The following is a 21,661-nucleotide window of genomic DNA, read 5'->3' on the forward strand; positions in this document are numbered from 1 at the left end:
GCAGTAAGGTTGTGCTGTGACAGTGTGTGAATGTTTTGCAGTGAGGTTGAGCTGTGAATAGTGAGTGTGAATGTTTTGCAGTCAGGTTGTGCAGTGAATAGTGAGTGTGAATGTTTTGCAGTTAGGTTGTGCTGTGAATAGTGAGTGTGAATGTTTTGCAGTTAGGTTGTGCTGTGACAGTCTGTGAATGTTTTGCAGTGAGGTTGAGCTGTGAATAGTGAGTGTGAATGTTTTGCAGTGAGGTTGTGCTGTGAATAGTGAGTGTGAATGTTTTGCAGTTAGGTTGAGCTGTGAATAGTGAGTGTGAATGTTTTGCAGTGAGGTTGAGCTGTGAATAGTGAGTGTGAATGTTTTGCAGTGAGGTTGTGCTGTGAATAGTGAGTGTGAATGTTTTGCAGTGCGGTTGTGCTGTGAATAGTGAGTGTGAATGTTTTGCAGTGAGGTTGTGCAGTGAATAGTGAGTGTGAATGTTTTGCAGTGAGGTTGTGCTGTGAATAGTGAGTGTGAATGTTTTGCAGTTAGGTTGAGCTGTGAATAGTGAATGTGAATGTTATGCAGTGAGGTTGTGCTGTGAATAGTGAATGTGAATGTTATGCAGTGAGGTTGAGCTGTGAATAGTGAGTGTGAATGTTTTGCAGTGAGGTTGTGCTGTGAATAGTGAATGTGAATGTTATGCAGTGAGGTTGTGCTGTGAATAGTGAGTGTGCATGTTTTGCAGTGAGGTTGTGCTGTGAATAGTGAGTGTGAATGTTATGCAGTTAGGTTGTGCTGTGACAGTCTGTGAATGTTTTGCAGTGAGGTTGTGCTGTGAATAGTGAGTGTGAATGTTTTGCAGTGAGGTTGTGCTGTGACAGTCTGTGAATGTTTTGCAGTGAGGTTGTGCTGTGAATAGTGAGTGTGAATGTTTTGCAGTGAGGTTGAGCTGTGAATAGTGAGTGTGAATGTTTTGCAATCAGGTTGAGCTGTGAATAGTGAATGTGAATGTTATGCAGTGAGGTTGTGCTGTGAATAGTGAGTGTGAATGTTTTGCAAACAGGTTGAGCTGTGAATAATCAGTGTGAATGTTTTGCACTGAGGTTGTGCTGTGACAGTGTGTGAATGTTTTGCAGTGAGGTTGTGCTGTGAATAGTGAGTGTGAATGTTTTGCAGTTAGGTTGTGCTATGAATAGTGAGTGTGAATGTTTTGCAGTTAGGTTGAGCTGTGAATAGTGAGTGTGAATGTTTTGCAGTGAGGTTGTGCTGTGACAGTCTGTGAATGTTTTGCAGTGAGGTTGTGCTGTGACAGTCTGTGAATGTTTTGCAGTGAGGTTGAGCTGTGAATAGTGAGTGTGAATGTTTTGCAGTGAGGTTGTGCTGTGAATAGTGAGTGTGAATGTTTTGCAGTGAGGTTGTGCTGTGACAGTCTGTGAATGTTTTGCAGTGAGGTTGAGCTGTGAATAGTGAGTGTGAATGTTTTGCAGTGAGGTTGTGCTGTGAATAGTGAGTGTGAATGTTTTGCAGTGAGGTTGTGCTGTGACAGTCTGTGAATGTTTTGCAGTGAGGTTGAGCTGTGAATAGTGAGTGTGAATGTTTTGCAGTGAGGTTGTGCTGTGAATAGTGAGTGTGAATGTTTTGCACTGAGGTTGTGCTGTGACAGTCTGTGAATGTTTTGCAGTGAGGTTGAGCTGTGAATAGTGAGTGTGAATGTTTTGCAGTGAGGTTGTGCTGTGACAGTCTGTGAATGTTTTGCAGTGAGGTTGAGCTGTGAATAGTGAGTGTGAATGTTTTGCAGTGAGGTTGTGCTGTGAATAGTGAGTGTGAATGTTTTGCACTGAGGTTGTGCTGTGACAGTCTGTGAATGTTTTGCAGTGAGGTTGAGCTGTGAATAGTGAGTGTGAATGTTTTGCAGTGAGGTTGTGCTGTGAATAGTGAGTGTGAATGTTTTGCAGTGAGGTTGAGCTGTGACAGTCTGTGAATGTTTTGCAGTGAGGTTGTGCTGTGAATAGTGAGTGTGAATGTTTTGCAGTGAGGTTGTGCTGTGACAGTCTGTGAATGTTTTGCAGTGAGGTTGTGCTGTGAATAGTGAGTGTGAATGTTTTGCAGTGAGGTTGTGCTGTGACAGTCTGTGAATGTTTTGCAGTGAGGTTGAGCTGTGAATAGTGAGTGTGAATGTTTTGCAGTTAGGTTGTGCTGTGAATAGTGAGTGTGAATGTTTTGCAGTGAGTTTGAGCTGTGAGTGTGTGAATGTTTTGCAGTGAGGTTGTGCTGTGAATAGTGAGTGTGAATGTTTTGCAGTGAGGTTGTGCTGTGACAGTGTGTGAATGTTTTGCAGTGAGGTTGTGCTGTGCAGTGTGTGAATATTTTGCAGTGAGGTTGTGCTGTGAATAGTGAGTGTGAATGTTTTGCAGTGAGGTTGTGCTGTGACAGTGTGTGAATGTTTTGCAGTGAGTTTGTGCTGTGAATAGCAAGTGTGAATGTTTTGCAGTGAGGTTGTGCTATGAATAGTGAGTGTGAATGTTTTGTAGTGAGGTTGTGCTGTGACAGTGTGTGAATGTTTTGCAGTGAGGTTGAGCTGTGACAGTCTGTGAATGTTTTGCAGTCAGGTTGTGCTGTGACAGTGTGTGAATGTTTTGCAGTGAGTTTGTGCTGTGAATAGCAAGTGTGAATGTTTTGCAGTGAGGTTGTGCTGTGAATAGTGAGTGTGAATGTTTTGCAGTGAGGTTGTGCTGTGACAGTCTGTCAATGTTTTGCAGTTAGGTTGTGCTGTGAATAGTGAGTGTGAATGTTTTGCAGTGAGGTTGTGCTGTGAATAGTGAGTGTGAATGTTTTGCAGTGAGGTTGTGCTGTGAATAGTGAGTGTGAATGTTTTGCAGTGAGGTTGTGCTGTGAGTAGTGAGGGGATGTTTTGCAGTGAGGTTGAGCTGTGAATAATGAGTGTGAATGTTTTGCAGTGAGGTTGTGTTGTGAATAGTGAGTGTGAATGTTTTGCAGTGAGGTTGTGCTGTGAATAATGAGTGTGAATGTTTTGCAGTGTGGTTGTGCTGTGAATAGTGAGTGTGAATGTTTTGTAGGGAGTTTGTGCTGTGAGTCGTGAGTGTGAATGTTTTGCAGTGTGGTTGTGCTGTGAATAGTGAGTGTGGAGATGTTGCTTTTGCTGCTGTGCAATGGTTAATTGAGATCTCCAAAATTTATGCCTTATTAAGGTTGCGTAAGCTGGCTGTCACCCTTTATTCTAACAGTGGTTGCCTTTATCCAGTATAATTCCATAAGCACTGACAATGGACAAGTGTATTACAGTCTGTCAAAAAAAATGGGTGTTTCAATTCCAATCCAGTGGTGCCAAATTTTTGTCTGATTTTCCTGATCATTTCCATTCCAGTTGATTTGATTTTGTTCAACAATCTCATAATTCTGAGTCAGCATTCTTTCTCTGTTCCAGCAATTTATTACAAAAAATTGGGGTTTGTTACCTATTACAATCCTAGTATATGCCAAATTCCTTACTGTCAGAATCTCTGACATATCCAAACCCCTTACGCTAATGCTGATATAAGTACTTTATACTGCTTGTAATACCCTGATATACCCAGTACCCATCACTGTAATGCACTGATATAACCTACACCTCTCACTGCTACATCCCCTATTGTAACATTCTGATACACTGTAGTGTTCTTTGTAGAACACTGATATAACCCACCTTCTTCATTCTGTTGTAACCTACAATCCTCATTGTAACACAGATATACCTAACATCCCTCACTCTAACAATCTCTGATGTACCCACATCCATCTATGTAACAATTGCTGATATACTCCATAGACCTGTCAAACTTGATTTTCAAGCAGGTGTTGTATTGAGAGTTGCAAATAAATCATTTGAAGTTAACATCATCGTTTCCTCTTTGCTCAAAGGAATAAATGGCACTGTTCAGGTTTCTACAACACCTGTCGTGGAAGCAGAGATCGGAAAACCCATAAACATACCATGTGTTCCAGAGATATCCACCCCAAACACTATGAAATACATTCAGTGGTTTGTTGTAAGTATAAACATATTGCTACTTAACTGATTGATCCCATGCAAGAGCATCCTATCACTTTATAATTGGAGAAATTTGCACTCAATAGTAGAGCTGATTGTATGATTGATTGACCCCTTGAAAGTGCGGCTATGTCACTGACTGACCGACATCTCAATGATATAACTCTGGCACTGTCTGACCAGATGATGCCGTGGAGATGCAGTCCCATTCCTGTGCGACTGTTAGTATGCATCCTCCTAGAGTAAACCGATTTGAGAAATTATTTTTTTTAAATTAATTTATGTGAAGTGGGCATTGCTGCCTAGGCCAGCATTTATTGCCCATCCCTAATTGCCTTTAAGAAGGTGGTGGTAGTGAGCTGCTTTCTTGAACTGCTGCGACCAATTGCAAATATTGCAATTTGGAATCTATTGCTCAGCCGACAAAGAAAATAACTAATGTTTTTCAGACTCTGAGAAAACATTCCTTAGAACTGTTAATTTATTTTGTTGAATGTGTAGTTTTTGATTTCAATTCTAACTTAATTGAAAGATAATTTTAAATGATTAGATGTTAAAACAATTGACGAGTGTGCCTTTGTCTTAAAAGCTGTGAACATGCAAAATTTTGGGAAATTCGCTAGCAAGTTGCCAGCTATTTAGCATCTGTTCCACCCACAGCTTCTGATCAGTGATGAATTGATAGCAACATTTCCTGTAAAATTACCCCACATTTTGCCCTGTAAGAAATCCTGACAAATTGTGGCCTCAAAATAGCATGTTAGATCCCTGAGCAACTGCCCATGGATGGTTAGTACATGGATTTATGCACAGTATCTGCAGTGCTGGAATAGAAGCAAACAGGGCTGACAGCAATTGAGGAAGACATGGAGTCCTCATAGTCAATTCTTCAGCACCTACTAGATGGCAATGACAACTTACACTGCTTGATGATTTGGAGTAGGTCATCTGTGTAGGATTTCAGCTGAGGTACAGAGTGTGGCAACTAAAGAGGGTGAGAATTGTAACAATGGCACTTGCATTTTATTAAGACTGACTATTTTCAGATGGAGAAGAACTCTCGGAGTCGAATCTATTTCCAGGACGGAGGAAGTAGAATTGTTGACAATGAAACTGACTACACTGGTCGGATCAATGTAGATGAAAAATATACTCTGACCATTGACCATGTTAAGCTTGGAGATGAGCGGACATTTTTGTGCCAAGTTGGTGCTGGTCCAGCAGGCAGTGGTGAAGCCACAACAGAGCTGAAGGTTTATGGTAAGGTTTTTTTCGTGGAACGATCTTTTAGAATTGTAGAATGATACAACACAGGAGACCATTCGGTCCATCATACCCATACCTGCTCATTGAAAATTTGTCCAATGTGTCCCATACTTTATTCCGCTAGTCCAGTATTTTGTTTTAGTTTCACATATTTATCCAATTCCCTTTTAAAAGGTATCTATGAATCTCCCTCTACCACCCTTTCAGGAAGCACATTGTAGTATCCCAACAACTCACTGTGTACATTGCTTTTTCCCTCATATTACCTCTGGTTCTTTTTGTAACTGCAATGTGTTCTATTTTAACCAGTCACTTGACACAGATTGACTTCACCTCTGCATATTGCATTGTGGGGGAAAGTTGGGCAGAGACAGGTAAGAGCAGAACTTATATTAAAGTGCCCCTGCATGTCTCTGTTTATCAATCTCTCTTTTTTGACAGATGCTCCAGGGATGCCTGAGATAACCCCAAATGATGCAACCATATCAATAATGGAGAAGGGACCATCAAAGGTAAGAAAAACTAAATGGCTGACACTTTGTTGTCTCACTTTTATACTTGGAGAATAGTTTATGTAAAGAAATTGCAAAGATTCACAGATGCCTTACAGTTTAAAACAAAGTTCAAAATTATTGAATGTTGGATGTTCAGTAGGCCTCGCAGAGTTTTGAGTCTTGTATGGTTGAACATTAACCGTTTATTCATAGCACATAACTATATACATAAAGATAAGGGGCGCGATTCTCCGCTGCCGCGACTAAGTGCCCACGCCGGCGAGAAACGGCCCCGATCTCGACCGATTCAGGGCCCGAAAATGGGCTAGGATGTGGGCTGCATGAAACTCGGGGGACGTGTCGCGAAAGCAGCGTCGTCAGCGTGCGCCGGGCATCGGCACCGCATAAAAGCGGCGCCGTGTCATCCACCGCGTAACTGTCGTCACCTGCGCCAACCCGCACATGCGTGGTTGCCGTCCTCCCCGAGGCCGCCCCGCATGAAGATGTCGGATGGATCTTGCAGGGCGCGGAAGAAAGGAGGTCCTCCTTCAGAGAGGCGGGCCCGCCGATCAGTGGGCACCGATCGTGGGCCAGACCCCTTTTGAGTCCTACCCCGGTGAAAGAACCCCCCTCGCCCCCCCCACAGGCTGCCCCCCCCCCCCCCAGCGTTCCCGCGCTGTTCCCGCCGGCAGTGACCAGATGTGGATGGCGCCGGCGGGAAGCCGCCGTTTTGGGCAGGCCGCCCGGCCCAACCGGGCCAGAGAATAGCGGGTGTAGCGGAGAATCGCCATTTTGGGTGTCCCGGGCGATTCTCCGGCCTGCGTCACGCAGAACTCGATGGGGCCGTTCCCGCTGCTTGGGTGAATCGTGAGAGGGCATCGGACCGGCATCGCGGGGAGAAATGGCGTGCCAGGCGATTCTCCCAACCGGCGCGGGAGCAGATAATCGCGCCCAAGGTATAACCCAAACTATGAGCTAACCCCATGCTTGCTTCTACACCGGTTTCTATCCAGTCTGCAACTCAATTACTCTGGTCTCAGGTCATGTGTCTCTTTACATTACACTGGACAGTACTGTTTCCCAGTCACTATACCTTAGTGGTTCTAGAATCATACCTTTGACTAGAAATTGGATTCTACATAGGTTACTGCTCAGTCTGCAATTGGTTCTAGTCTCAGGTCATGTGTCTTTTTATATTACACTCTGGGTGTCACTGTTTCCCAGTCCCACATTAATCCTTGCTATGCTAGATACTCTTTTTTTATATTACAAAATTCTCCTCAGTACCACATGTCAGCATGGTAGCACCATGGTTAGCACTGTTGCTTCACAGTGCCAGGGTCCCAGGTTTGATTCCCGGCTTGGGTCACTGTCTGCGGAGTCCGCATGTTCTCCCCGTGTATGAGTGGGTTTCCTCCGGGTGCTCCGGTTTCCTTCCACAAGTCCCGAAAGACGTGCTGTTCGGTGAATTGGACATTCTGAATTCTCACTCTGTGTATCCGAACAGGTGCCGGAATGTGGCAACTAGGGGATTTTCACAGTAAATTCATTGCAGTGTTACTGTAAGCCTACTTGTGACAATAAAGATTATTATAAAAATGTCAGGATAACCTGAGACTAACGTGTTGGTCTGGTCTCTCAAGAGAATCTAAACCTTACTGTTAACACATACGGAGTTACATCGCAGATCAACTCTGCAGCTAAATGGCCTACTCCTGTTTCTAGGGTCCAAGAAGGGAGTCAGACTATCTGTTTTAAATGTGCCTGCTTGGCTGAGTGAGAGTGCTTTTGGAGTTGGGTGAACACAGGGAGGTGGGTGAAACTGGGAGAAGGTGAAACTGAAAAGACTGTGTGCAGAGCTCAGTCTCAGTCCGGGCAGGAGCGGAGCACAGCCGAGTTTCATAAGCACCAAGGTCGATTGCTGTCCTCATTGACCTCTTAGTCAGCGTCACAGTGAAACAGTTGTGAATATAAAAATGTTTTTTTTGCATTTTTTGGAGGAATGGAATAACTGAGAAAAAGCACAAATAATTGTAAGCCAGGGTCATTCTAATAAAGTAATGTAAGTAAACAAAGTAGGGTAAGGGAAGTAAAGTTAGCCTAAGGGAGGTGAGTAAATAGTATTCTTATGTAGCTTAAGGTTTGTTAAAAGTGAGTAAATAAGGGGCTTAAGATAGTCACGGCAGGAGAGCTTGCACTCGTGATATGCTCCTCCTGTGCTATGTGGCAAATCATGGCAGCTTCAGTTGTCCCTGGTGGCCACGTGTGCAGGAAGTGTGTCCAACTGCAGCTACTAGCTAACCGCGTTTCGGGGCTGGAGCGGAGGGTGGATTCACTGTGGAGCATCCGCGGTGCTGAGCAGGTCGTGGATAGCACGTTCAGTCAGGTGGTCACACCGCAGGTGAGGATTGAATAGGGAGAAAGGGCATGGGTAACCACCAGGCAGAATAGAGGAAGGCAGGTAGTTCAGGAGTCCCCCGTGGCCAACCCCCTTTCTAACAGATAGACCAGTTTGGATATTGTTGCGGAGGATGACTGGAGGGGAAAGCAATGGCAGCCAACTTCATAGCATCATGGGTGGGTCTGCTGCACAAGAGGGGAGGAGGAAGAATGTCAGGGCTATAGTGGTCGGGGATTCAATTGTAAGGGGAACAGGCAAGAGTTTCTGTGGCTGCAAAAGAGACTCCAGGATGGTATGTTGCTCCCAGGTCAAGCATGTCACTCAATGGCTGCAGGGCATACTGAAGGGGGAACGGCAAACAGGCAGATATCGTGGTACATGTTGGTACCAATGATGTAGGCAGAAAAAGGGAGGAGGCCCTGAAAGCAGAATTTAGAGAGCTAGGAATTAGATTAAAAAACAGAAGCCAGAAGGTTGTAATCTCTGGATTACTTCTGGTGCCATGCGCTAGTGAGTATAGAAATAGGGGTTAGTCCAGATGAATGCATGGCTGGAGAGATGGTGCAGGAGGGAGGGCTTTACATTTCTGGGATAATAGGACCAATTTTGGGTACGGTGGGGGCTGTTCAAGGCACCTGAAATGGGACCAGAAGTCCTTGCAGGGAGGTTTGGGGGTGCTGTTGGAGAGTGTTTAAACTAACTTGGCAGCATCCTGGGATCCTGAGAGAAGGTTCAGCAGGGATAGATGCACAGCCAAGTTAGAGGAGACATTAAGTGAGTCAAGATGGCATTGAATGTCTGGACCAGTTAAGTCACAAGGGAGTTTGGCAAGATTAGATGGTATTTATTTTAATGCAAGGAACCTGACAAACAAGGCAAATGAATTGAGAGCACAAGTTAAAGCATGGAGGTATGATGTTATCGCTGTCACTGAGACATGGTTGAGAGTGGGGCAGGATTGGCAGCTCAATATTCCTGGATACAGGATCTTCAGGCAAGATAAGGGAAGGAGGCAAAAGAGGGGTTGTCACAATTTTGATCAGAGAATCAATTACAGCAAAAGGAAGGTCGACATCTTAAAAGGCTCTTCAACTAAAGCTGTATGGGTAAAACTTAAAAACCCAAAAGGAGCAATCACATCGATGACAGTGTTCTATAGGCCCCCTAACTGTCCGAGAGAAATAGAAGAACAGATATGTATGCAAATTTCAGAGAAGTGTAAAAGTAGTACGGTAGAGATAGTGGGGAGTTCAATTTCCCGGTATTAACTGGGGAAGCCAAAATATGAAAGGTTTAGAAGGAGCAGAATTCTTAAAAATGTATCCAGGAAACCTTTTTAAACCAGTAGGTAGAAGGACCTACAAGAGGGGGATGGTCCTGGACTTAATTTTCGGTAACAAAGCTGGGGAAGTGGTTCAAGTGGGGGAACATTTTTTTAAAATATTTTTATTCGTCATATTTTCATCATTTTCACCATACAAAAAAAAAACAACAATTAAAGAACCCCAATAATGTAAAACCTAAAACATAGACTTGTAAATCGAAAACGAAAAACAGACAACAAATAAGCCCCCCCCCCCCACTTAGCATTCAACGACAACCAATTCCCCAAAGTGCATTTGAAACAATTGTAGAACCCGTCCTTCGCCCCCCTCAGCTCAAGCGTCATCTTCTCCAGGGTCAAAGGCTCCAGCAGGTCACCCCGCCACGCCAATGCACAGGGCGGAGAAGCTGATCTCCATTCCAGCAGGACCCGCCAATGAGCGATCAGTGAGGTGAAGGCCAAAACATCTGCCCCCTCACCCGCCTACAACTCTGGCTGGTCTGACACTCCATAAATGGCCTCTAGGGGACTGGGCTCCACATCCGTATGCAACACCCCCGCTATTGTGCTAAATCCCTCCCCCCAATACCTTTCGAACTTTGGGCAGGATCAAAACATATGAAAATGGTTTGCGGGGCCCCTCCCACACCGCTCACAGACATCCTCCACTCCCTCAAACAGTGGCTCATCCTTGATTTTGTTAGGTGCGCTTTCTACACAACCTTCAATTGTATCAGCCCCAACCTCGCGCCCGAGGTTGGGGCGTTTACCCTTCGCAGCACCTCACACCACACACCCTCTTCCAGCGCACCACTCTCAGCTCTTCCTCCCATTTCACCTTAGCCCCCTCCATGGACACCCTATCCTCCTCCAGAATCCGCTCATAAATCGCCGCTATCGCCCCCCCTCCCACCCCCCACCGACAGTACTGCCTTCAACAGCAAGGAGGCCGGTGAATTCGGGAAGTTCAAGAAAACCTACCTTGCGAAATTTCAAACTTGCAGGAACCTAAACCCTTCCCCCTGCGCCAACCCATACTTCTCTCCCAGCTCCAAGCTCGCAAATCATCATTAAGGAACAGATCCTTAATTTCCTTAATTCCCCTCTCCTCCCATCTCCGAAACTTCGCATCCATCCACCCCAATGATTCCCCCTAATCGGTATTCCCCTGACCCAGCCCTCGGCTTAAAATGCTGACTAAACTGCCTCTAGATGTTCAAAGTGGCCACCACCACGGGACTCCCTGAATATTTACCTGGTGCCATCGGGAGCTGCGCCATTGCCAGCGCCCTTTGCCCTGACCCCCCACATGATCCCTCCTTCATCCTAACCCATCAGGACTACCCCTCCACCCTTAACCCAGCCCTGCACCTTCTCCCCATTCGCCACCCAGTAATAGTACCGTAAGTTTGGGATTGGGAGGCCTAACCACCTCCACCCCCAGCCTGTCGCCCTCTCCGCAAGACCACCCTCCTAACTCTGGCCACCTTCCCCTACTCAAATAAACGAGGTGACCAATTTGTCCACTTCCTTGAAGAAAGATTGGCAGGCACTGAAATAGGAACAAAAATCGTGGTAACATATTCATTTTAACTGTGTGCATCTGACCCGCCATGACAGAGGGAGGTTGTCCCACCTTGCCAAATCTGCCTTCACCCTCATCACCAAACTAATAAAATCATACCCTCGGAGCCCACCCCGCAGACATGGGGAGAACGTTCAGACTCCACACAGACAGTGACCCAAGCCGGGAATCGAACCCGGTTCCTGGCACTGGAGAGATTTGATTGTGGCTATGGTTTTTTGGGGAGTTTTTCAAATTTTGCATGTTCACGTATATAGTCCCTGTTACTGTTTGTGTTTGAGCTATTTGGGGTTCTGTGTTCTTCTTCTCTCACCTGATAGTATGGAGTAGTTTAATTGGTCAATTAAGGGTGTGGACTTTTTATTTATTTATTGTTTTGCCGAATGCGTATTTTTGGTTGGATGAGGGACTGGAGTAAATGGTGTTGGACTCTTTCTGGTTGGGATTTCCCTTTTTTTCCCCCTCTTTCAGACTTGCTGGAAGGGGGCCACCTGGCTAGAGGTTTTGCTGGTTAATGGAAGCAAAGTGGGGGTGGGGGTGGGGGCTGTGGCTCGATGTTTGGGGTGGCAGTGGTTTCTGTTTTGTTTGTTGGGTGAGGTAATGGGCGTTGGTTGGGATTCTCTGTAGGGGGTGGGAGGGGGAGGGAACAGGTGCCTATTTGAACTGGGAAGGATGGTTAACAGATGTTTGGAAGGGCGAGGGAAGGGGGTGGTGTTGGGTGGACAGCTGAGGGGGGTTGGAGAGGGGGTAGATAAAATACTGGTGACGAGGGTCTCTATATATCAGCCGATGCAAGGGTGGAGGCGGCGTCCATCTTGGGTTGGCCTGGTTTCAAGATAGGTTGGGGCCCAGTTGGAGTTCCTCACAGCGGGGATATGGCTGACTCTACTAGTGGGAGGGTCCAGAACCCACCCCACTGGATCAGTGACATTGAACATTAGGGGATTTAATGGTCCGGTTAAAAGGCCACGGGTGTTTACTCATTTGGGGATTCTGAATGCAGAGGTAGTCTTCTTGCAGGAGACACATTTGCGAATTAGTGATCAGACAAGATTGAGGAAAGGGTGGGAGCGGCAGGTGTTCCACTCAAATTTTGATTCAGGTCCAAGAGGAGTTGTGATCTTGATCAATAAGAGGATTGCATTTACGGTGACAAATTTTGAAAGACCCTGGGGGAGGGGGAGGGGCGATATGTTATGGTGAGTGGGGTGCTGGCGAGTGCACCAGTGGTGTTAGTGAACATTTATGCACCTGTTGCTAACTTTTGGTTGGCTCTTAAATGTTGCTTGTTGCGTCTTTACTTAATTTGCTCTGTTTCAATAACCTTTGCTTTAGAGTCGCCAGGTATCTTTATGATACCGCCACGAGGTTCAAGTTCAAGTGCTGATCAATAACTCAATACACCAGTTAGTAAGTTTCAAATCAAAACACGTTTATTATACACAGTCAATCACTACTCATGCATAAATTCTACTTACTAGACTATCTCTATCACTAAAAGGCCTATATTTAGCTTCGGAACTGGCCCACCAGGTCAGGGGAACAAATGGCCTTTCGTTCGATTCTGAGTCTGCAGGATTCAAAGCTGGTATAGACTGGTAGCTAGGAGCGCCTATCTCATAGCGTGCGTTGACTGGAGACTTACTTTGTTGATGTAGCGGCTAGGCAGGTCACTGTCAAGGGTTGTTTTGGGCTGCTGCGAGGCCCTATCAAGAAGGACGAATTGAACTTGGGGACTCTATTTTATAGTCCCCAGGGGCTCCGCGCCATTCAGGGCGGACCCCGTACCTGGTTCCAAGTGATTGGACTGAGTTCTGATCACTTGGATCGATTTCTCCAATACAGGAGCTGTTCCCTGATCGCTGGGCGGTTCCTAAGTGTCCGTTGGTCTTCCTTTGTCTTGGCTCCTGCTGGCGCCGAGGAGTCTGGCTTGGCCTTGTTTACCTTAAATGTTTCCAATTGTCCCCGGGGATCGCTCATTAATATACAGATGGTTGTTGGTTTCAGTGCTGTCTGGGTTTCTGTAAGTTCTAATACACAGGAAACTTTGCACCTGCTTGTTTCGCCTGTGTTGGCTGAATTTCCCTGCATCCTTTGCGGATCTCCATTTTAAGTTGGGAAGTGGCCAACCCAGGTGGCTATACACCAAATTGGGATGACGCAGATTTTTGTCAAAAGGGTGTTGGCAGCCACCCCTGACCTGGACTCACTCCAGTTGATTATGGGGGGAGATTTCAATTGTGAATTAGACCCAAGGATGGACAGGTCCAGTGTTTCACGCCGGCATCAACGGCGCTGCTCCAGCTGCCGTACTCGGCCCTGCACTGCTCGCCGCGGGTCCGCGCATGCGCTTGGCGAATGGCCGCGGGTCTGCGCATGCGTGCAGCAGCCACTACTGCGCCTGCGCCGCGCAACATGGCCGGGATACATTAAAAACGTGGCTAAGTGGTGACGCCGGCGTAAACACCGGAGTGTTTCACGCCGGCAACAACGGGCTTCTTGGCCCAGCGATTCTGTAGCCCACAGGGTGCCAGCACAGCGCCGGAGTGCTCCATGCTGCTCCGCAGGAAAAACTGTTTTTGCGTATATAAGGAAGACATAAAAATGTACAGCGGCCTGCACTGCTCGCCGCGGGTTTGAGCATGCGCGCAACATGGCAGAGCCACACAGCAGGCCAGCGCGGAAGAAGGTAGGCCCCCCCTACCAGATCGCGCCCGCCGATCTGTGGCCCCCGATCGCAGGCCTGGCTGTTGTGGAGGACCCCCCGGAGACTGATCCCCCCCCCCCCGCGGCACCCCACCAAAACAGCCATCGCAGCTGAGAGGCCGAGCTCAGCCAGTCGACCATGTAGAATCGCCGCGGGGGCCTCTTTCAACGGCCCCTGACTGGCGCCGCGACGACCACACGCGCGCGCGCAACTGCTGCCGATTCTCGGTCACCGGAGAATCACGTCCCGCCGTCAGAACCGATCGCGGGTCTGAGGCCCCATTCTCTGCCCCCGCACTAAGCGCCATTTTGGCACAGAGAATCCCGGCCGGGGAGTCTAGCGCTTAGTCTCTCAAACGGAGAATCCAGCCCAATGTGCCGCTAATCCTGCTGATTAGCCACTATCTGGCCTCCTCTTGTGATTTTTGGGGGGACTTGAATTCTTTTTGGTTCCTGCTCGAGTAATGACAATTTGTGCTCATGCCTGCCGATGAATGAGCAGTGCATTTGGGACATTGCAATTAGGGGGAACTCCCAGCTAACATTACGTGTAGCAAGATAAGACTTTTGGAAACTTTCTGGCAGTTATTTGTGAAATTTCCACTTTTAACAGATTTTAAATGTTCACCAGTTTCGGTTTCCACCCATGTTCAGCAACCGTGGCTTGTTTCTGCTCCTGATGGGAAATACAGACCCTGCTGCTGAAGAGCTTGACAAGTGACTGCACTACTGGGCCACACAAAGAAACTTTTAGCTATGCCTGCTCTTGGCGTTCTCTGCTTGGTATTACCCTCCTTACCAGTATCTCCTTGTGTGAGTACTAGGCAGTGAGCAGCAGCTGCTAAGTTTTAATGGCTGTGCTAATGTTTTGGTCTGAAAATCAACAAGTGGCATATTGCTGAGCTTCATTTGTGCAAATCTCTCTAACAGGCAGTGTCGCTGGACCAGCATCTGATCTGCAGGTGCTTGATGCTCGGTAGAAGAAATGTTGGAGCTAATTTAATCCCTAAGAATGGCTGGGTTAGGTTTTAGTGAGACATTTTAAACTCTGGTTTTAATGGAGGTGGGATAACGAGTGGGAAACTAACCTGCTCTCAGGAGGCAGGTTGGGAAGTTAAATGTTTTAAGGAAGTTACTTGACTCTATTTTATTTTGAACTCATTTAGTCTGGGTTCAGGTAAAAAGAGGCTAGGAAATTTCTATAAATGAAGTGTATTTACAGCATTGCTTTTTGGGTCTATAGAAAGAGGATTGTTACTCCATCCCCATACACCCAGTCCAAGAAGCTTATCTGTTTGCAGCTTCACGATCACTGCCACTTCCCCCTGCTATCTCCCCCTCCTTCACAGACCCCCCTCACCACAAATTCCCAATTGGCAACACTTCACCTGCCTCCTACATAAATGCCATTTCACCCCCCCCTAACTCTGTGCTCCTCAGCTGTGCGACTGCCGGACATAGAGCTAACCTTTCAATCAACTTAACTGTTGGATTGGAAATCTGAAGAAAAAGTGCAGGACATCTAAAAAAAACTTATATTTCCAATTTCATGTCCATCGCTTCTGCCCCCACTACCTCCCTTTGTAGCAGGGCCATTGTTTCAGTAAAACCACCCCTTCCTTTGAGAAATAGAAAATATCCTCATCAAAATAAGTATAATAATTTTGAATAATGTTTGCAGCATTGTGTATTTTCATGTAGAGAATTTCTTTTCCACTCTTCCGGAAGAAAAATTGACAGGGTTTCTTTCGAGGCATTCACCCTAACCCACCTGAACATGGGCACTGGGAAATCCATTACGCCTGGGTGAAAAATTGGTTTAATTTCTCCTAGAATCTCAGAAAGGTTGTGATTGCGAGAAGAAACTGTGTCTTCAACAACTTTAGAATGTACCCAAGCACTTTATAGCCAATAAAGTGTTTTTAAAGCATGCTGGTGATGTGCTGTCCTCACTATTGGCATCATTAATGTATTTTGATATATTTCTATTTTTTTCAGATTGCCACTTGTCTCACTAGGAATGGTTATCCTGCTCCCAACATCACATGGTACAAGGACCGTACCCCACTCCAACCTTCCACCAAGATAAACAACAGTATGTCACCTTCCTTACTGCTCCACTCATCGCTGCTACCTCTGGCAGGCACTGCCTGAGAACAGTGAAGGCACATTACCTCCACATAACCTGTAATGAATTGCAAAGTCGAGCAATACCATCACTCCCGTTCTGACTGCATTTGCACATCGGACGCACATGTCAAAATGAATGCTTTGTAACCACTGACTGCCATGAGGAATATGATTACAATCTGATGTGAATTTGACCCTCCCACTTAACACACCACCTGGTCTAGAATCATCTAGACACTGAAGTGAAGTCAATTAACTTTCTAAGCAAACTCCTGTAAGAAAGTAATAAGGCTGAAATTCCTTAGTGTCCCTGTTGTATAAACACAGAAAAAAGATGGAAATCCAGTTGGGCAGGGCCACTGCTGTTTCTGGGAGCTTCTGACTTGCCTTGAAACTTGTGTTCACCCTTTGCAAGGCAATTGCTACAAAGGGTGGGACAGTTTGGGACATGAACTCCTTTCACTTGTAGCTCCCATTCTGCCTCATCATTTCGGACCAGTTGCACCTTTGGAGAGAGATAGAGAAAAAAGAGGGAAACAATGAAGGAAGGGTATCATTAAAAAAAATAAAGGTATGGTTATTGTCCCCTCACTGAGGTGAAAAACGTGGCTGGATTATGAGGGTAGGATTCTCAGGCAACCCCCCCTCCCAATAAGAATATATGAATTAGGAGCAGTAGTAGACCATGTGGATCCTTGAACCCGATTCAATCTGATCATTGGCCGATCTTCTGCGTCAACACTAATTTCCCAGGTCTCTTGACTTTTAAGCGATCAAATATGTATTTCTCTCAGCCTTGAATATACTCAATGGTGGAGCATCTACAGCCATCTCAAGTAGACAATTTCAAACATTCACAACCCTCTGAGTGAATAAATATTTCCTCATCTCAATCATAATTAATCAACCCCTTATCTTGAGTCTGTGTCCCATGTTCTAGATTCCCAGCTTGGGGAAACAGCCGCTCAGTCTTTACCCTGCCAGTCCCCTTTACAACCCGGTATGTTTCACTGAGATTACGGGCGGGATTCTCCGACCCCCGCCGGGCCAGAGAATCACCGAGGGGCAGCGTGAATCCCGCCCCTGCCGGCTGCCGAATTCTCCGGCGCCGGGGTTTTGGCGGTGGCAGGAATCGCGCCGCGCCGGCAGCCGCTGGCAGTGGCACCCCGCCGATTCTCCGGCCCGCGATGGGCCGAGTGGCCGCCCGGTTTTGGCCGGTCCCGCCTGCGTAAATCAAACCAGGTCCATACCAGCGGCACCTGGCTCTATGGGCGTCCTGCAGAGTCCTCGGGAGGGCACGAGGGGATCTGGCCCCGGTGGGTGCCCCCACAGTGGCCTGGCCCGCGATTGGGGCCCAACGATCCGCGGGCGGGCATGTGCCGTGGGGGCACTCTTTCCCTCTGCGTCAGCTGCTGTCAACCTCCGCCATGGCTGGTGCGGAGAAAACCCCCCCCCGCGCATGCGCTGGGATGACGCCAGCACATGCTGGCACTCCCACGCATGCGCCAACTCACGCCGGCCGGCGGAGGCCCTTCGACGCCAGCTCGCACGGCGCCAACCCCGCCGGCGCCGGCCTAGCCCCTGAAGGTGCGGAGGATTCCGCACCTTCCAGGCAGTCCGAAGCCGGAGTGGTTCACGCTACTCCTCGGCACCGGTACGGCCCACCCCGCCGGGTAGGGGAGAATCCCGTCCTACATCTCATTCTTAAAAATCCAGGGAATATAAACCCAATTTTCTCAGCCTCTCATCAACAACCTTTTCATCCCAGAAACCAATCTTTTGAACCTCTGCTGCACTGCCTCTAAAGCAGATATCCCCTTCCTTTTAGAAAAACAGAAAGTGCTGGAAATATCAGACTTCATCTGTGGAGAAAGAAACAGAGGTTTGAGTTGAATGTTACTGTCCTTCAGAACTGAAGGAAAGTAGAACTATGATGGGGTTTATGCCATTGAATGGGAATAGTGAAGAAACATAGAAATTAGGAGCAGGTGTAGCTCTCCTGGAGGGCCTCTGATGGGCACTGGGGGGGGCTCAGGTGGGGGGGCAGGATTTACATTGTGGGGGGAGGAGGGCCTTCCGTTGGACTTTGGGGTACACCTCACTTATGCACTGATGGCCTTGGCCCACTGCGGGGTCCGCTGCATCATGGGAAAACCAGCACCAAATCCCACTGGGAGGAATTCCTGCTGTGGGGGGTCAGTGCATAATGTGGGCACGGAGACTCGGTCTCCAGCCTATTAATCAGATGCAAATGGAGCAAACCAGCGATTTGCATCTCCCACTATTGCAGGACGTGTAGTTCACTGTGGTCACCAACGGGGGACAGGAGCATCGGAACAAGATTGGCGCCTGGCACCGATCCAGGTTTTTGGGTGACGCCCCATTTTCTGCCAGATCAGGAAACCCGCTACCGGTGTTGGGCAATGGAGAATCCACCCCATAAATCTTTGGCCTCAACTATTTCCTGCGGTAGAGAATTCCACAGGCTCGCCACTCTCTGGGTGAAGAAAGTTCTCCTCATCTCTGTCCTAATAACACATATATTTAGACTGTAACCGCTGGACCTCCTGCCATTGGGCAGGTCCTTTCTGCATCCACCCAATCTAGTTCTGTTGGTATTTTACAATTTTCTATGAGACCCCTCATTCTTATAATCTTCAGTGAATATAATCAACCCGAGCGCTGGTGCTCCTCAATCTGTGCCACAGTCTGACTCCTGCCAGCCCGCTGAGTGCTCAGTGGGGAGGGGGGGGTGGCGGGATGGTGTGGGAGAGGCACCGGGACCTCCATGTCCAGGTAGCTGGGTAGGGGATCGGTGCTCAACCCGCATTGTGGAAGAAAGTGCCAGTGGCATCATATTTCTCGAATGCAACGCTTTTTAATGCATATGTGTCCCCAACAGCACTAATCCCCTGATGATGCCGCCCCACTGCCCCCCCCCCCCCCCCCCCAGTGCCAACCCACCATGCAGCCTGGTGGAAGTCATTGACTTTCTTACGGCACTGGATGCCAGTCCTCCTGGTGACGCTCCCCGAGCTGACGGCCGCTGCCACGCCCTCCCAGGCAGCACTAGCTGCCCTGTGGCTGATCTTCCCAGACCCTTTGGAGAACAGGACATCCCATCTGACCTCTACCATGCCCAACATTCTGGCCAAGTCGGCTTCCCCGAATCATGGACTGGTCTCCTCGCTGGCATGGCTGCCAGCTATGTGGGGATTGCAGTGCAGGACTGGTTTAATTGCTGTTTTCCCTTGTTAGCATGGGGCTGGCAAGCACGGTCCTGGTGAATCAGCCAGCGGGACAGTCATTTGCGCAGGAAGCTTGTAGGGCCTTGTTAAGTGGGCCGAGCGTCGGGAAGCTCGCGGCAGTTCCCACTCGCTACCACACTTATCCATTAAATTGCGACCTTACTCGTTTTCCTTTGGGCCTTGGGGAGTTCCTACCCAGTCTAGTCCACACTTGGAAATTCTTTCACCAGTGAGGATCTGAATTCGCCGGCGAGACTTGCTCCTCTGAGATCAGGGTGTCGTTTTGAAAGAGTGCCCCAATCTCAAAGTGACTATGGGGATCCCCCACCCACGGGCAATTCCAACCTCTCCCCCCCCCCCCCTCCCCCCAAGTGAACACGCCCCGCTATGTGGTTGCTGAGACCCCCCACACCATTTCAGGACCCATCCCAACCTTTCTGAGGCATATTCCTTCAATTCCCCACCCTTCACCCATTCCCTCAGTTCCCATCCCATAATATTGAACAGCTCCATGAAATCTCTGTTTAATCTTCTTCTCTCTGAAGCGAATAATCCCTGTTTATAATCTCTCCACAAAACTGAATTTCCTCATTCCCAGACATAATGTAAGGTAGAGGATTGAGAGGGCAGCATTGTAGCACAGTGGTCAGCACTGTTGCTTCACAGCTCCAGGGTCCCAGGTTCAATTCCCGGCTGGGTCACTGTCTGTGTGGAGTCTGCACTGTCTGTGTGGAGTCTGCGTGGGTTTCCTCCGGTTTCCTCCCATAAGTCCCGAAAGACGTGCATTTAGGTAATTTGGACATTCTGAATTCTCCCTCCGTGTACCCGAATTAGGTGCCAGGAATGTGGCGACTAGGGGCTTTTCACAGTAACTTAATTGCAGTGTTAATGTAAGCCTACTTGTGACAATAAAGATTATTATTATTATTCATGCCCTCACTTTCATCGGCATGGCCCTCCTCCGGCCCTGACCCTTGGCAGTGCCAACCTGACACCCAAGCAGTGCCAAGTTGGCACTGCTTGTTCTATGCAGTTTTGTAGAAGAGGCAGAGATTTTAGTTGTTGATCTGAAGTCAGAGGCAGCTCCTGTCCTGTATTCAGCATTTGAATGATTTCTGCGTGATTGAAAGTGGATAGGGCATCTTCCAGTGAACTAACTGATCGCCTCCTGCTTTCTTTCTGTTTTTTGTTTAGAGATGTATATGATTTCCCAGGCCACTCAGGAACCCAGTGGCCTTCATACCATTGCCAGCACACTTTATTATGCTCCTGAGAAAAAGGACAAAGATTCTAAGTTTTACTGTGAGGTGAGCTACAGGATGGCACCAGGAGTGGACAAAACGAAGGAGTCTAATAGGATCAGCATCCCATTAAGCTGTGAGTATTCATCATCATGACAATACAGGTTTAAACAAAGAACCAATACATTATTGTATGGATCCACCTGACAAGACTACATTGCATGAACAAGTCTCCTGATCAGGAGGCTAACAATTCTACACTACTGCCAGAGGTGCAACTTCTACTGCAAGGTGAAGGTGTCTGCTCGAGAGGCTCCGATTCCCATACAATAAGTGCAGGCATAGCCTGAAATCAAGATCACTAAAAACTGATCTCGAGAATCTAACGATCATAGTATACGCAAAAAGTATGTAGTGGAAGTAGATTGATGGTTCAGCGTGCTGCATGACAGGTGGGCTGATACATTGTATTCTGTACTATGAAGTCTCTACCCTCAATTCTCTCTGGGGCAGAAGAGGTTGAGTTTAGGAGCTCCTGGTAATTAGGAGTTGCAGGTATCTCACATCCCACCACTCTCATGCTGCAGAATATTCAAACCATTTGAACGTGACTTCAAACAGTATGAATGTTTGGTGAGAAGAAGTTCAGTGAGGAGGTACACCTTTGCTTTTGTAATGTTTCCATCCTGTAGGAATTGATTTCTGCTCTACAACAGAGGAGGAAGTGAACTGATGGTGAGTATCTGGTGACTATCCAATAAATAAGAAGTCTTAGAACATAGAACATAGAACAGTACAGCACAAAACAGGCCCTTCGGCCCTCGATGTTGTGCCAATCCTTGTCCGAAACCAAGATCAAGCTATCCCACTCCCTGTCATTCTGGTGTGCTCCAGGTGCCTAGCCAATAACCACTTGAAAGTTCCTAAAGTGTCCGAATCCACTATCGCAGCAGGCAGTCCATTCCACACCCTAACCACTCTCTGAGTAAAGAACCTACCTTGGACATCCCTCCTATATCTCCCACCCTGAACCTTATAGTTATGCCCCCTTGTAACATCTTCATCCACCCTAGGAAATAGTCTCTGAACGTCCATTCGATCTATCCCCCTCATCATCTTATAAACCTCTATTAAGTTGCCTCTCATCCTCCTCCGCTCCAAAGAGAAAAGCCCTATCTCCCTCAACTTTTACTCATAAGACCTATCCTGCAAACCAGGCAGCATCCTGGTAAATCTCCTTTG

The 21,661-nt window shown here is 47.5% G+C and overlaps 1 protein-coding gene across 3 annotated transcripts in view; it reads left to right on the forward strand.

Moving 5' to 3' along the window:
• Nucleotides 1-21,661, forward strand: part of LOC140398106 (cell surface glycoprotein MUC18-like) — a 340,911-nt gene that overhangs the window by 216,799 nt on the left and 102,451 nt on the right. For all 3 annotated transcript variants that reach the window (XM_072486362.1, XM_072486360.1, XM_072486361.1), the window contains exons 2-6: nucleotides 3,895-4,022; nucleotides 5,071-5,284; nucleotides 5,732-5,802; nucleotides 15,799-15,895; nucleotides 20,373-20,555. In XM_072486362.1, the coding sequence (XP_072342463.1) occupies nucleotides 3,999-4,022; nucleotides 5,071-5,284; nucleotides 5,732-5,802; nucleotides 15,799-15,895; nucleotides 20,373-20,555 (589 nt within the window). In that variant the 5' untranslated portion in view covers nucleotides 3,895-3,998. The remainder of the gene's footprint in view (nucleotides 1-3,894; nucleotides 4,023-5,070; nucleotides 5,285-5,731; nucleotides 5,803-15,798; nucleotides 15,896-20,372; nucleotides 20,556-21,661) is intronic.

The sequence above is a fragment of the Scyliorhinus torazame genome, chromosome 21 (assembly GCF_047496885.1).
Source record: "Scyliorhinus torazame isolate Kashiwa2021f chromosome 21, sScyTor2.1, whole genome shotgun sequence".
In the NCBI taxonomy this organism is placed as follows: domain Eukaryota; kingdom Metazoa; phylum Chordata; class Chondrichthyes; order Carcharhiniformes; family Scyliorhinidae; genus Scyliorhinus; species Scyliorhinus torazame.